Here is a 15,056-nt window from a genome sequence, read left to right on the forward strand (position 1 = left end):
TCAGCTATGATCATGTTAGATGGCAGAACGGGCTCAAAGGGCTGAATGGCCTCCTCCCACTCTGAATCCAAATGTTCCTTGAAGTAACTCCCCAGGGGCCAGTATCCTGTCACCAGGTCCCCCTTTATTTACAGGGGGAGAGTCCTTGACCCTGTTCCAGCTCAGAGTGAGCAGAACCTCTGACCCTCCTGGTTATATCTGTCAGCCAGGGCTCCCTGATTGGACCAGGTAACAGCCCCAATCAGGGAACTCATTCTATGAGGTCCACTTGGCTGACCTTGCTACCATGGCAACATTGCCATGTTCCTGTGTTCTCCAATTTCTTTCCTCCTACTCCTAACACCAACTGGTATATGACATGTTCAGAGCGTACATATGTACTCCTATTGAGAGGGGGTTGGTGGTATTCTGCCAATATCAATGAACTAGTCATCCCGAAGCTCAGAGCTCACCTTAGCAATGGCTGGAGTTTAAATTCAATTCAAGAATCTGGAATTGAAAGATACCCATGAAATGATCATTGATTGTTGCATGAAACTATCAGATTTTCCAATGTATCAGAGTTGGATCATACATTTCTATTCCTGATTGTGGACTGGAACAGGGAAATGGGCTGGTTTAAAAACCAAGGATTATTGAAGGATTGGACACTTTGTAAAAGCAATTTCTCTGCCCATCATTGTAAGTGATGGTTATACAGCTGCTGATTCAAGCAGTGGCAGATAATTTGCAGTTGAGCTGGAGCGAGAGGTGTGTACAAAAGGCAATTTAGCAAGAGGCTGATTAGTCAATGCGTTAGCAACAATGATACGATTGGCTCCCAGGGAGCTGGACAGCCTGTGGCTGTTACCAACATGGAGAGAATAATAGAATCCCTACAGTGTGGGAACAGGTCCTTCAGCCCAACAAGTCCATACCGACCCTCCGAAGAGTTACCCCCCCAGACACATTTCCCTACCCTATATTTACCCTTGATTAATGCATCTGACCTACACATCCCTGAACACTATGGATAATTTAGCATGGCAAATCCACCCTAACCTGCACATCTTTGGACTGTGGGAGGATACCGGAGTACCCGGAGGAAACCCACGCAGACACGGGGAGAACGTGCAAACTCCACACAGTCAGTCACCTAAGGGTGAAATCGAATCTGAGTCCCTGGCACTGTGAGGCAGCAGTGCTAACTACTGAGCCACCGTGCCACCCCTTTCAGTCATCAGATATCTACAAGCTCAAGAGTTCTCTGCAGAATTAAAACATTTGACACCTGCAGGACACCAGTTTATTTTCCCTTCAGCAGCTGCTGTAAGCCATGTCTTTGAATAAATAAGTCAGATGTCACTTATACATGTGAACCCGCTACCCTGGGTCTCCTCCAAACCCTAGTGGAAGCATCTGGAGAAGGAAGACAGAGATCAGGATAAGAATCACCTCAATGGATTCTGTGAACAGAAACCCACTCAGTTGCTTTTTTAGACTTTTCCTCTGCTCAAAACCCTGCTGTTTTTCTCCCTGTCTGTGCGCGTGCGTGCATGTATGTGTGTGTGTCTGTGCTTGTGTGTGTGTGTCTGTGAGTGCGTGCATGTTTGTGCATGTGTGTGTGTCTGTGTGCGTGTTTGTGTGTGTGCATGCATTGTTTTGCGTGTGTGTGTGAGTGTGTGTATGTGTGCATGTTTGTGTGTGTGCGTGTTTGTACGTTTGTGTGTACGTGTGTGTCTGTGTGTGCATGCATGAGTGTGTGTGTCTGTGTGTGTGCGTGTGTGTGCACGTGTGCGTGTTTGTGTGTATGTGAGTGTGTGTCAGTTTATAAGGGGATTAGAGTTGTAACTAGTGGAATTATATACTGGTGCTTCATAATTGTCTACTTGTAGGGAGTCTATTTACCTGTAATAAATAGTGATTCTCATAAAGAACTAAAAATGTGGTCTGTACTTTCCATCAGCCTGGGTCTGAAAGTCAAGTAAATTATAAATTCTACTTAATTTTTGAAATCTCCAACTTCTGTGAAGAGTCCAAGGAAAGCAGAGCTTGGTTTCCAGCACGTTAACCCCGTGCGGTTCACTCTCTGATCTGTGCTGACAGTCACTGACTATGGAGCACAGATTGAGATAAACAGGGAGAGGTTTAATGAACATAATGTCAATGTCATTTCCACCTACCTTTCTCGCTACTCCCACTGCAATGTAGCACTTGGCACCTGGATTCACAATCTCCACCTCAAAGTAGTGGCTCCTGGTGCTCAGGGGCAACTTCGCCTGTGCAAGTCCCACATCCATAATACTTTTCCCTTTGCCAGCATACTCAAGCACCTAGAGAGAGAGGGAGAGACACACACACACACAGATAGACACATACATACACACAGACAGACACACACACATACACACAGGCACAGAGAGAGAGACACACACACACACAAACGGACACACAGAAAGATGTGCACATGCACACACACACAAACACAGACACACACACACAAACACAGACAGACAGACACACAGGCACAGTGAGAGACACACACACAAACACAGACACACAGAAAGACACACACACACACACACACACAGACATGATTTGGACACACACATACACACAGATAGAGAGACACACACACACACAGACAGAGAGTCAGTATTATTGACTTGTTCTCACTGAGAGTTAAAACACACAAACTGAAAGAGAGAAATACCTGAGCCAGAGGTTTAATCTCCATCAACAATTAAAACGTGATCTCCCACAGGGTTATCTGGTTCCTCACTCTCCCCTACTCCCCCTTCACTCTCCCTCACCCTCCCCTCACCATCCCTCAATTACATCTAACTCTCCCTCACTCTCCCTCATTCTCTCTCACTCCCCCTCACTCTCACTCCCTCCACTCTCACTCCTCCCTTATCCCCCCTCACTCTCACCTCACTCTCCCCACACACTCACTCACTCCCCCTCTCTCCAACTCCCCCTCCCCCTCCTCCCTTGTCTTCACTCCCCCTCCCTCCCCCTCTAACCCCAACACTCTGCCTCCTTCCCCCCACACTCCCCTTCTTCCTCCTCGCTCTCCCTCACTACCCCCCTCCCCCTCACTCCCCTCCCTCACAACCCCTCCCCTCACTCCTCTCCCTCCCGCACTCTCCCTCATTCCCCTCCCCTCCCTCCCTCCCCTAAACTCCCCTCCCTTCCCTCACACCCCTCCCTCCCCCTCACACCCCCTCATTCCCCCTCCCCTCCCTTCCCCCACCCCTCATTGCTTTAGATAATCCAAGAGTCAGTGAATATTCCCAACTCCATTCACTGTGTCCACACATTTCTGCAAGTTCCTTGTCTCTACCTCCTAGTGTTTATTTAAGAATTAGTCCTCATTATCCTCAACTCAGCACCAGTGTGAAACTATCTTTCCATATGTATCTTTAATTGCCTCCTCTGAACTTAATCCAGAGGGAAAGGCACTGAGCTTGATTTTTTTGTGACATTTCCAATTTCCAAATCCCTCATACAGAAACTGTGAGGCTCCATTCCAAGCCCCTGGTCATTGAGGAACATTTCTTTCTGATTCACCTTCTTGCCGATGTCACCAGGATCCGTGACTCGGTCCTTCGGATCCTGGGTACTCCCTCGCTGATTAGCTGCAACTGATCGCTACCTTCCATATACCCCAGCATTATCTAACTGCGCTGTCCCTCATGCTCACTCAGAGATCCATTCAATTTGTGTCCACTCTTTAGATGTCTCAGCTCGAATCTCAACAAGTAACCCCAAGAATCTCTTTGCTACGTTTCCCCGAGGGAAAGACCTCAGTGGTGGCATGGTAGTGACAATAGTCTCAGGGACAATGGGTTCAAATCCCATCCCAGGAATCAATCTGGCATTAAGAAATGGCTGAATATTAGCCACCACTGTCAAATGTCACTGAAAACCAATATGTTTCTGGGAAGGAAATCCACGCTTTTTAACTGGGCTGGCCTACAGCAATGCAGTTGACTCTGCAATGGTTCGGATTCACTCAGTTGCGTCAATCGTTACAAAGTCTCAAAGGAATGAAACCAGACGGACCACCCAGGACCTAGGCTCCGGAAAAGACAATGGCAGAAACAGCCCCCTCATAGAGTCGTAGAGATGGACAGCACGGAAACAGACCCTTCGGTCCAACTCGTCCATGCCAACCAGATATCCCAATCTGAACTAGTCCCATTTGCCAACACTTGGCCCATATCCCTCCAAACCCTTCCTATTCATATACCCATCCAGATGCCTTTTAAATGTTGTCATTGTACCAGCCTCCACCACTTCCTCTGGCAGCTCATTCCATACACGTTCCACCCTCTGTGTGAGGTGCCCCTAAGGTCTTTTTTATATCTTTCCCCTGGTGTCTTTACAATCTGTCCCACATTTCACCTCCATCCTGTACTCACAAACTGGATGTTTGAAGGCTGGTACAATGTCTAACCTGCCTCAGCCAAGAGGAGACAGTGAGGACTCCCCCACCCCAGGGAAAAGACCTATTTACCCTATCCATGCCCCTCATGATTATATGAACCTCTGTAAGGTCACCCCTCACCTCTGACGCTCCAGGGAAAACAGCCCCAGCCTGTTCAGCCTCTCCCTGTAGCTCAGACCCTCCAACCCTGGCAACATCCTTGTAAATCTTCTCTGAACCCTTTCAAGTTTCAATACATTCTTCCGATAGGAAGGAGACCAGAATTGCACCCAATATTCCAACAGTGGCCTAACCAATGTCCTGTACAGCCACAACATGACCTCCCAACTCCAGTACTCAATACGCTGACCAATAAAGGAAAGCATACCAAATGCCTTCTTCACTATCCTATCTACCTGCGACTCCACTTTCAAGGAGCTATGAACCTGCACTCCAAGATCTCTTTGTTCAGCAGCACTCCCTAGGACCTTACCATTAAGTGTATAAGTCCTGCTAAGATTTGCTGTTCCAAAATGCAGCACCTCACATTTATCTAAATTAAACTCCATCTGCCACTTCTGAGCCCATTGGCCCAATTGGTCCAGATCCTGTTGTAATCTGAGGTAACCCTCTTCGCTGTCCACTACACCTCCAATTTTGGTGCCATCTGCAAATTTACTAACTGTATCTCTTATGCTCGCATCCAAATCATTTATGTAAATGATGAAAAGCAGTGGACCCAGCACCGATCCTTGTGGCACTCCACAGGTCACAGGCCTCCAGTCTGAAAAAATCCCTCCACCACCACCCTCAGTCTTCTACCTTCAAGTCAATTTTATATTCAATTGGCTAGCTCTCCTCGATCCCATGTGAACTAGACCTGGTAACCAGTCTACCCTGCAGACCTTTGTCGAATACTTTGCTGAAGTCCATGTAGACAATATCTCCCACACTGCCTTCATCAATCTCTCTGCTACCTCTGGGCCAAGTGGAAGTGAGAAGTCACGGCTTGTGAGTGTTGTGGAGGTAGTGTATTACTTGGATGAGGACAGTCCTGATGAAGGGTTTGTGTCCGAAACGTCGATTCTCCTGCCCCTCGGATGCTGCCTGACCTGCTGTGCTTTTCCAGTATCTCAACACTCTCAACTCTGATCTCCAGCATCTGCAGTCTGCATTTGTCTCCTCTTGACTGAAGCAGGTTGGATGTCCAGTTTGTGAGTACAGGATGGAGGTGGAAAGTGGGACAGATTAAAAAGACGCCAGGGTAGCCATTGCTGAGGCTGTTGTTGAAAGAGGAGATGCAGGAAATAGACAGACAGGCAGAGAGGCAGAGATCAAATCGAGACGCAGAAATTGCAGATGGTGCAGCACGTGTCGATGTAATCTCGCGACATTTGTATGTACTGGCAGTCCTTGCTGGCCCCACAGGAGGAACTCAGGCAATGAGAATGGATCGATTCAAGACAGAGTCTTCAACTGAAATGTTCCAACAGGCAGCTGCGAGTGACTCCCAGGGAATCACATCCTCCGTTTGTATAGCACGGCTGGTATGTGCCTGCATCAGACGGTGATGATTCTCCAGAAGATCCTCCATTCTCACAGCAAACCCTTCCGCCTCTCTGGGTAATCCGAGCACCTTCCTTCCTCTTGCACATCCTGGAATATTCCAAGTTAAAAATCCCACAACGCCAGGTTATAGCCCAACAGGTTTAATTAGAAGCACTAGCTTTCCGAGCGCTGCTCCTTCATCAGGTGGTTGTCCTCTTGGACTCACGCTCCGAAAGCCAGTGCTTCCAAATAAACCTGTTGGACTATAACCTGGTGTTGTGTGATTTTTAACTTTGCACACCCCGATCCAACACCGACGTCTCCACATCCTGGAATATTCCAGGCCTCGCCCTCGTCAAAGTCCCTCACGCACTGAAGCACCTGATCTGGACAGCACACCAGAACGCAAAAATGCTAAAAGGACTGTCCGGCAGAGCTGGGTCAGACTGGGCCAGGCAACACAAATCAGCTTCAGATGCTGAACGGTCTGAACCAATGGCTGGCCGTGCTACAATCACAGCCATCACTCCCGGGTCACAGAGTGGAGAAGGAGCCAAGTCTACAGCCCCTTGTCCCTCAGAATTGACCGACAGTGCTTGGGCCTGGAATGGAGAGCTGTGTGGTTTCTGAAGGGGAAAGACATGAATAGAGGTAGCAGCAAATCCGTGTACGCATGCTGCTCTTGTTGTTGTCACAAACCAGTTACCCACAGCAGCTGTGGCAGCTGATTGGTTGAGTTAGTTGACGAATCTCACTGGCCAGTCATTTGGCACTTTGGTAGCTACAGGATGGTGCCCTGTTGTGCTGAGGGGAATTTAGTGGCAGACACACAGGCCTCTGCACTGTCAGGGCCCTGTCTGTATGAGGGTGGATAAGGACGTCATGGTGATCAAATGTGTTGCTGCTCACAATCCAACACCTCAGGTCCTCAGCTAATTCTTAGAAAGAGCGAGTGGCAAAGGTTTTAAACAGCACAACAAATCTGACAGCTACCGGGAGAGGTGTGAGCTGATCAGCGTCTACAACTCAGGGACAATCCTTTGGGTGTGTGCGATTTCCTGTGGTGCTGCTTGTCTGATGTGACTAAGTAGCTCAGTCTTTGGCACTGCACGCAGCTGAGGAGGTGTGCCCTTCCTGCCCCCTCATCACTGGCCTCCTTGTGCCCTTCTCCTGCCCAGGCCTTTGCTGCTGAAGGTGTGGCTCTTCATAGACCTAGTAGCGGAGAATTAGGCTCCCAGTGCCAACTGGTGTCTTGGATATAATCAGCTCCAGTCACAGTGATGTCTGAAACGTCTCTCGTATGTTTTCATGATGCCAGAGTCACCATTCTCCAAGACCTTGAGACAACCAGTGACACCCAGGTACCAATGGCAGGGTGTACCTCCTACCCCTACTCCCTCTTATAGGGCCCTTGCAGCTGATGGTGGAACCATGGCTGCATTCCCATGATGCCCTTGGTCTGTCCCCACTCCAGTCAGCAGCACATGGTCACATGGTCCCCTGCCAAAACCTTGACCTTACTGACAATGAGCTGAAGAAGGTTAATTGGCCTGTCTGACCCTGCAGTGTCCTCACTAACATCTGGGAGCCTGTCTGAGCCTGCAGTGTCCTCACTAACATCTGGGAGCCTGTCTGAGCCTGCAGTGTCCTCACTAACATCTGGGGGCCTGTCTGACCCTGCAGTGTCCTCACTAACATCTGGGGACCTGTATGAGCCTGCAGTGTCCTCACTAACATCTGGGGGCCTGTCTGACCCTGCAGTGTCCTCACTAACATCTGGGGACCTGTCTGAGCCTGCAGTGTCCTCACTAACATCTGGGAGCCTGTCTGAGCCTGCAGTGTCCTCACTAACATCTGGGGACCTGTCTGAGCCTGCAGTGTCCTCACTAACATCTGGGGGCCTGTCTGACCCTGCAGTGTCCTCACTAACATCTGGGGACCTGTCTGAGCCTGCAGTGTCCTCACTAACATCTGGGGACCTGTCTGAGCCTGCAGTGTCCTCACTAACATCTGGGAGCCTGTCTGAGCCTGCAGTGTCCTCACTAACATCTGGGGGCCTGTCTGACCCTGCAGTGTCCTCACTAACATCTGGGGACCTGTCTGAGCCTGCAGTGTCCTCACTAACATCTGGGGGCCTGTCTGACCCTGCAGTGTCCTCACTAACATCTGGGGGCCTGTCTGACCCTGCAGTGTCCTCACTAACATCTGGGGGCCTGTCTGACCCTGCAGTGTCCTCACTAACATCTGGGGGCCTGTCTGACCCTGCAGTGTCCTCACTAACATCTGGGGGCCTGTCTGACCCTGCAGTGTCCTCACTAACATCTGGGGACCTGTCTGACCCTGCAGTGTCCTCACTAACATCTGGGAGCCTGTCTGAGCCTGCAGTGTCCTCACTAACATCTGGGGGCCTGTCTGACCCTGCAGTGTCCTCACTAACATCTGGGGACCTGTCTGAGCCTGCAGTGTCCTCACTAACATCTGGGGGCCTGTCTGACCCTGCAGTGTCCTCACTAACATCTGGGGGCCTGTCTGACCCTGCAGTGTCCTCACTAACATCTGGGGGCCTGTCTGACCCTGCAGTGTCCTCACTAACATCTGGGGGCCTGTCTGAGCCTGCAGTGTCCTCACTAACATCTGGGGGCCTGTCTGAGCCTGCAGTGCCCTCACTAACATCTGGGGGCCTGTCTGACCCTGCAGTGTCCTCACTAACATCTGGGGGCCTGTCTGACCCTGCAGTGTCCTCACTAACATCTGGGGGCCTGCCTGACCCTGCAGTGTCCTCACTAACATCTGGGGGCCTGTCTGACCCTGCAGTGTCCTCACTAACATCTGGGGGCCTGTCTGAGCCTGCAGTGTCCTCACTAACATCTGGGGGCCTGTCTGAGCCTGCAGTGTCCTCACTAACATCTGGGGGCCTGTCTGACCCTGCAGTGTCCTCACTAACATCTGGGGGCCTGTCTGAGCCTGCAGTGTCCTCACTAACATCTGGGGGCCTGCCTGACCCTGCAGTGTCCTCACTAACATCAGGGGGTCTGTCTGACCCTGCAGTGTCCTCACTAACATCTGGGAGCCTGTCTGACCCTGCAGTGTCCTCACTAACATCTGGGGGCCTGTCTGAGCCTGCAGTGTCCCCACTAACATCTGGGAGCCTGTCTGACCCTGCAGTGTCCTCACTAACATCTGGGGGCCTGTCTGACCCTGCAGTGTCCTCACTAACATCTGGGGGCCTGTCTGAGCCTGCAGTGTCCTCACTAACATCTGGGGGCCTGTCTGAGCCTGCAGTGTCCTCACTAACATCTGGGAGCCTGTCTGAGCCTGCAGTGTCCTCACTAACATCTGGGGGCTAGCGCCAACATTGGGAGAGCTGACTCACTGACTCATCCAGCAACAGCCTGATATAGTCATACACACAGAATTCTACCTTACAGACAATATCCCAGACCTCAACATCACCATTCCTGGATATGTCCTGTCCCAACAGCAGGACAGACCCAGCAGAGGGGGTGGCACAGTGGGATACAATCAGGAGGGAGTCGTCTTGGGAGTCCTCAACATTGAATAGAATTAGAATCAGAATTAGAATATTAGGTTTAGAATTAGAATATCCTTTATTGCCACATGTACTTCAGTACAGGAGTATTAGGAATACAGTGAAAGGTTTTAGCAATGGCTACCTTTAATGGTGCCATCTTAGGTACAAGTGCCTAGGTACAACCCTTACTGAGTAAAAAACAAGCCTTGTTACAATGTAAAAAAGATTTTAGATTAGCATGAAACAGTGGAAAAGTCCAATGTTGTAATAAATGACCATGAGCACTGAATCTCCAGTCCATGCCTGCAGGGGCCCCAGGGGACAAGGCCACATTACCTCCACTCTCTGTTCCACCGCAGGACTCAGCCCACACACTCCACTCCCACCTGGGCTCTAGCCATGACCCATTCCCTTGACCCCACTCTGCAGGCAGGGCAAGGCAGTCAATCATTGTTGGTTGGGGCAGGGGGGTTTCTAGGGAGAGGAGAAAATAAAGAAAGAGAAAGGAAAAGGGACTGGCGAGCAGAGGAGCTCTGAATGGAGTGTCTGACTGCCGCCATCTTGAGGCATTGAGGAGATCCATTGTCCCCAGGCTCTCGATGGTAAACCCTGTATCTCTACCCACGCCCCATGGTTCCTCTTACTATTCACACCAACTGATGCCCCTCTACCCACCCTTCCTGCCTGGTTCTCCATAACCCCTTGACTGACATATTACCAACTCCCACCTTCACACCCCTACCCTTCACCTTCACACCCACTCCCCCAGGATTCACACTGGGTAAACCTCAGGACTCAAGCAGCGATGAAATAATTACGACATTCAATACATTTATTTGTCTATTGCAGGCTTTACTCTTTCATTTAAAAAATATTACTGCTTTTAAACACTTTCACCTCCAGAAAGACACTTAACCAGCTTTCATTCAACTGCACAATTTCGTATAACAAGCATTTCAGTTGTCAGAAACAAAAGCAGAAATTGCTGGAAAAACTCATCATCTGTGGAGAGAAATCAGAGTTAACATTTCAGGACAATTGACCTTTCCTCAGAACTGATGGGAGCTTGTTACAAATTGTTTTTTTATGCAAATGATAGGGTGGTGGGAGGAGGTGGGGAGTGAACGATGGGTGGGGATAGAGCCCAATGAGGCCGGATGAACAGTTGGACAGAAACAGGAGTGAGTCACAGCCAGCCTGGGAGAACCAATGTATTAATCAACCTAAACACGCTTCCAGCTGATCAATATCCATCTGTGAACTCTGTATCTCCTCATTACAACCTGCTTTCCCACCTATTTCAGTATCATTCATAAAGATTACTATGTTACCCTCTGTCCCAGTTTGCAGATCAGTTATTGAGATTGGAGGTAGTTAAGGCCTGAGTTCCAAACCCTGTGACATCCCATCAGTTACAGGTCACCATCCAGAGCAGGATCCCTGTAACTGGACCCTCTGCTTTCCCTCAGTCACCAATCCTCAATCCAAGCCAATCCTCTACCCTTAACTCCCTGGGATCTAACCTGCTAGATCAGCCTTTTATGCAACACCTTGTCAAATACCTTTTGTAAGTTTAGATATATCATGGGTTGGGGGAACTAGAGGGCATAGGTTTAGGATGAGAGGGGAAAGATATAAAAGAGACCTAAGGGGCAACTTTTTCACTCAGTCAGTGGTACATATATGGAATAAGCTGCCAGAGAAAGTAGTGGAGGCTGGTACAATTATAGCAGTTAAAAGGCATCTGGATGGGTATATGAATAGGAATTGGAGAGATATGGGCCAGATGCTGGCAGGTGGGACGAGATTGGGTTGGGATATCTGGCCGGCATGGACGGGTTGGACCGAAGGGTCTGTTTCCAAGCTGTACATCTCTATGACTCTAAATCCACTGGATCCACCAAAATACTGAATGGCCTCACAACCTCTTAACATTCACCCGTACCTGTGTTTTTCACTGTGCCTCGGTACACGTGACAATAAATTCAATTCAATTCAATCCCCATTACCCACCTTACTGGTTACATCCTCAAAGAACTCCACCAGGTTTGTCAAGCCTGACTTGCCCTGGCACTGTATAATTCAGCTTTGTTTTCCCAAGTGTTCAGGCATCTCCTGCTTTATGATTGACTTCATCAACCTCCTCACTCTCCAGGATAAACTAACTGCTCGAGAGTTTCTCACCTTTTGCCTAGCTCCTTTTTTGAATAAGGGTGACACATTAGCATCCAATCCCTTCCCACACTCTGGGCCAGTGACACCCACTCTGGGCTGAGGACCCCACACACTGGGCGGATGACCCCACACACTGGGCGGATGACCCCACACACTGGGCTAAGGACCCCACACACTGGGCTGAGGACCCCACACACTGGGCTGAGGACACCAAACACTGGGCTGAGGACCCCACACACTGAGCTGAGGACACCACACTCTGGGCTGAGGACCCCACACACTGGGCTGAGGACACCACACACTGGGCTGAGGACCCCACACACTGAGCTGAGGACCCCACACTCTGGGCTGAGGACCCCACACACTGGGCGGTTGACCCCACACACTGGGCGGATGACCCCACACACTGGGCGGATGACCCCACACACTGGGCTGAGGACCCCACACACTGGGCTGAGGACCCCACACACTGGGCGGATGACCCCACACACTGGGATGAGGACCCCACACACTGGGCCGATGACCCCACACACTGGGCGGATGACCCCACACACTGGGCGGATGACCCCACACACTGGGCCGAGGACCCCACACACTGGGCCGATGGCCCCACACACTGGGTCGATGACCCCACACACTGGGCCGAGGACCCCACACACTGGGCTGAGGACCCCACACACTGGGTCGATGACCCCACACACTGGGCTGAGGACCCCACACACTGGGTCGATGACCCCACACACTGGGCGGATGACCCCACACACTGGGCTGAGGACCCCACACACTGGGCCGATGCCCCACACACTGGGCTGAGGACTCCACACACTGGGCCGATGACCCCACACAATGGGCCGATGACCCCACACACTGGGCGGATGACCCCACACACTGAGCTGAGGACACCACACTCTGGGCTGAGGACCCCACACACTGGGCTGAGGACCCCACACACTGGGCTGAGGACCCCACACACTGGGCGGATGACCCCACACACTGGGATGAGGACCCCACACACTGGGCCGATGACCCCACACACTGGGCGGATGACCCCACACACTGGGCCGATGACCCCACACACTGGGCCGAGGACCCCACACACTGGGCCGATGACCCCACACACTGGGCTGAGGACCCCACACACTGGGTCGATGACCCCACACACTGGGCTGAGGACCCCACACACTGGGTCGATGACCCCACACACTGGGTGGATGACCCCACACACTGGGCTGAGGACCCCACACACTGGGCCGATGACCCCACACACTGGGCGGATGACCCCACACACTGAGCTGAGGACACCACACTCTGGGCTGAGGACCCCACATACTGGGCTGAGGACACCACACACTGGGCTGAGGACCCCACACACTGGGCCGATGACCCCACACACTGGGCTGAGGACACCAAACCAGGAGGTCACCATGCCTGGGTAGAAGCAGATGCGCTCTGGCTGGAGCGTTATACTCTGCTGCCATCTTGGCCATCTTTGGACAATCTTAAATAACACATTCACTATTTCCTCTGCCACCTCCTTTAATACCCGTGGCCCCAACCGGCCCCAGGGACATAGCTACCTATAATCTCATTATTTACTTAATGCCTCCTCCCTAGTTATAATACATTCACCAAGTTCCTCTGTAGTAACTGCAGTTTTTGGGAAGAAATTACTATCTGAAAACAGAGACAATGTTGACGTTAGTGGATCTGCTGATTCGGAGTTTCCCACTATTTCCTCACCCCTTTCACTGTTCTCTTCCTGTTTATATACTCACAGAAGCTTTTGGTATCAGTGCTTATGTTTTATTTTGCTAGTTTCCTTTCGTAGTTCATCTTATATCCTTTTGTTTTAATAATCCGTTGCTGAGGTTTAAAGTTCTCCCAGTCCTCCAGAGTTCCACTAAGGTTTGGAGTATATGTCCTCATTTTTGTCTTTATGTTATCCTTGACCCCTTGTTAATCAAACATCAGTTTTCACCTTTTTACAATTCCTCCTCTGCTCAGGAATATACTTTAACTGAGAGGTATTTGGTATCTCCCTCAGCATTTCCCCTGTTCTTCAACTGTCCTGCCTTTTAATATCTTTGCCCAGTCCACTCGGACTGATTCCTTCCTCAGGCCTGTTTAACCATCTTTGCCCAACACAAAAGGCTCCCTGTCTTTACTCTTTTGATCCGAGTTTGAAACTCCAGCATATTGCGGTTGTTGCTTTCAAGAGGATCCTTAACTTCACAATCCTTCCTCGATACATAATCCCAAATCGAGAGTACAAAGTTAAAAATCACACAACACCAGGTTATAGTCCAACAGGTTTATTTGGAAACACTAGCTTTCGGAGCGATGCTCCTTCATCAGGTGGTTGTGGAGTATAATATCTCCATGTGATGAAGGGGCAGCGCTCCGAAAGCTAGTGCTTCCAATTAAACCTGTTGGACTATAACCTGGTGTTGTGTGATTTTTAACTTTGTCCCCCCCCCCCCCCCCCCCCAGTCCCACACTGGCATCTCCAAACCAAATCTAAAGTAGTCAGTTCTCCAGTTGGTTTCCATGGCATGTTGCTCCCTCATTTACTCTCTGGATCTTTCTTTGAGGCTACGCTTGCCAAGTTGATTAATCCCATCAACTGGTATGTTCAAATCACCTATAATTATCATGGTGCCCTTCTCACAAGTCCTCGTTATCTCCTAGAAACCATCAGGCTTATATCAACAGACAGAGTGAAATAGCAAACAAAGTTTTTTAGGACATTTTATAACTAAGCAAGCAGGAGTAAGCTACTTCCTTTCCTTGTTTCCTGTTCCACTGGTCACAGCAAAAAGTTTGAATTTAAAAAGAGGTGGGATATTTCCAATGTTTGATCTCAAACTGAACAGTATTAGATCCTTGTCAGACTGAGCCCCTTAGTGACAAATAAGGAACTAGTTTATTGCGAGCAAAATGTTCTCAAAGAAAAATACAATGAACAAAAGGTTTAAACTATACAAATATTTTTATTAGGTAAAAACAATGACTGCAGATGCTGGAAACCAGATTCTGGATCAGTGGTGCTGGAAGATCACAGCAATTCAGGCAGCATCCGAGGAGCTTCGAAATCGACGTTTCGGGCAAAAGCCCTTCATCAGGAATAAAGCGAGAGGGGGCTTTTGCCCGAAACATTGATTTCGCTGCTCCTTGGATGCTGCCTGAATTGCTGTGCTCTTCCAGCACCACTAATCCAAAATATTTTTATTACCTTCTTGAAAACAGATACACTCACAGACACAGACACAGACACATTCCTACACACACAGACACACAGACAGACACACACAGACACTGCTACACACACAGACACACACACACTCCTACACACACAGATACAGACACACAGACACACATGCACACACACTC

The 15,056-nt window shown here is 49.9% G+C and overlaps 1 protein-coding gene across 2 annotated transcripts in view; it reads right to left on the reverse strand.

The window, feature by feature from the left end:
- Positions 1-15,056, reverse strand: part of LOC148149685 (SPRY domain-containing protein 3-like) — a 1,210,740-nt gene that overhangs the window by 395,754 nt on the left and 799,930 nt on the right. For both annotated transcript variants that reach the window (XM_087988635.1, XM_087988636.1), the window contains exon 7: positions 2,163-2,312. In XM_087988635.1, the coding sequence (XP_087844761.1) occupies positions 2,163-2,312 (150 nt within the window). The remainder of the gene's footprint in view (positions 1-2,162; positions 2,313-15,056) is intronic.

The sequence above is a fragment of the Chiloscyllium plagiosum genome, unplaced genomic scaffold (assembly GCF_037043375.1).
Source record: "Chiloscyllium plagiosum isolate Xiang-an unplaced genomic scaffold, Cpla_swu_hap1 HiC_scaffold_7, whole genome shotgun sequence".
NCBI lineage: Eukaryota > Metazoa > Chordata > Chondrichthyes > Orectolobiformes > Hemiscylliidae > Chiloscyllium > Chiloscyllium plagiosum.